The sequence below is a fragment of the Pygoscelis adeliae genome, unplaced genomic scaffold (genome assembly GCF_000699105.1).
Source record: "Pygoscelis adeliae isolate BGI_AS28 unplaced genomic scaffold, ASM69910v1 Scaffold444, whole genome shotgun sequence".
Taxonomy (NCBI): domain Eukaryota; kingdom Metazoa; phylum Chordata; class Aves; order Sphenisciformes; family Spheniscidae; genus Pygoscelis; species Pygoscelis adeliae.
This window is the reverse complement of record NW_008824677.1, coordinates 1-1,420: the sequence shown is the minus strand read 5'-3', so window position 1 is coordinate 1,420 and position 1,420 is coordinate 1. Positions and strand designations below refer to the sequence as shown.

The following is a 1,420-nucleotide window of genomic DNA, read 5'->3' as shown; positions in this document are numbered from 1 at the left end:
GATAGGATGAGAGGAAATGGCCTCAAGTTGTGCCAAGGGAGGTTTAGATTGGACGTGAGGAAAAATTTCTTTACTGAAAGAGTGGTTAAACATTGGAACAGGCTGCCCAGGGAAGTGGTTGAGTCACCATTCCTGGAGGTATTTAAAAGACGGGTAGATGAGGCACTTCGGGACATGGTTTAGTGGGCATGGGGGTGTTGGGTTGACGGTTGGACTCGATGATCTTGGAGGTCTTTTCCAACCTTAATGATTCTATGATTCTATGACCCCCAGGCCAGGATGCCATTTCCCAAGGGGTCCCCAGGACACCCCTGTGCCACCCAGGTACAGCTGACGAGCTTCGGGGAGGGGCGCATCCGATGCCGGTGAAGGACGTGCACAGGGAAGAGGGAGCAGCTGCTCTGCTTTGGGTTCAGCCTCCGCATTTCAGGGAGCGCCCGCTGGGAGCCCATCCTCCCATCCGCGACGCCCGAGCCCCACGCCGGAGAGAGGGTAAGGGGAAGAGGCTCCTCCTCACCATGCGATGGGCACTGCCGCCTCCTGCTCGGCGCCCATGGGGATGCGGCTCTGCAGGTAGTGGAGTTCGAAGTCCCGGGGCACGTTGACGGCGCTCTGGAGGGGCGAGAGGAGGAGGAGGAGGAGGAAGAGGCTGCCCCGGGGACAGGACCGCGCTCACGGGTAATGCGTCAGGCAGGAAGGGGAGCCTGCCTGATCCGTGGCGAGACCTGCAGGCAGGAGGGGACGGCCAGAGCCGGGCATCGGCCGGCTCCCCCGGGACGAAGCGGCCCTGCGGGAAGGAGCAAGGCCTCACGGAAGACACCTGCGTAACGCAGCTAGAAAAACACGTCTGTTCGCCTAAAAATGAGGCTGGAGGAAGCCGCTTTATGGATCCAGAGCAACCGGTTCGGGGAGGAAGAGTCTCTGCTCTCCCCGGCACAGGCTCCTAAGGGTGAAATAAACGGGAGGAATTTGGGAGCGACTGACAAGGGGGTGTCCTGGACAGGGCACGGGACCCGCTGCTACAGCAAAGCTGTGTCGGGAGAGGGAAGGGAAGAGCAGGAGACCCCGGAAAGGTTTCCCAACTTCCCACTTCAGGGTTAAGCCCAGAGGCAGAGGCCAGAGCTCCCCAGATCCCGGGCAGACCGCCGCTGCGCTTTGGAGATGCTGGTCAGATGACCCCGGTGCCAGCACCACGAGTTACCCCAGCTCCACCCTGCGCATCAGGCTTACGGCCTCGCTACAAAACCTACGGCGCGGCACAAACCGGCACCGGTCCCAGCTCGGGGACAGTCTCTGCTGTCTCCAGCCGGTTTTACCAGCCGTGTCTCAGCTACCAGCTGCCCAGGGCCAAGGCTGCCTCTAACCTGCTCAGTGGCCCCCAAAATTGATGACCCCAGTGACTAACGCAAGTATTTGGGCT

General features: G+C 60.8%; 1 protein-coding gene across 1 annotated transcript in view; it reads right to left on the bottom strand.

Moving 5' to 3' along the window:
• PTPN23 (protein tyrosine phosphatase, non-receptor type 23) overlaps positions 1-787 on the bottom strand; it is a gene marked incomplete at its 5' end in the record, with an annotated part of 10,295 nt that extends 9,508 nt beyond the window's left edge. Inside the window, 2 exons of the mRNA XM_009323152.1 lie at positions 518-612; positions 677-787. Of these exons, the coding sequence (XP_009321427.1) occupies positions 518-612; positions 677-787 (206 nt within the window). The remainder of the gene's footprint in view (positions 1-517; positions 613-676) is intronic.
• Between the last annotated feature and the right edge of the window lie 633 nt (positions 788-1,420).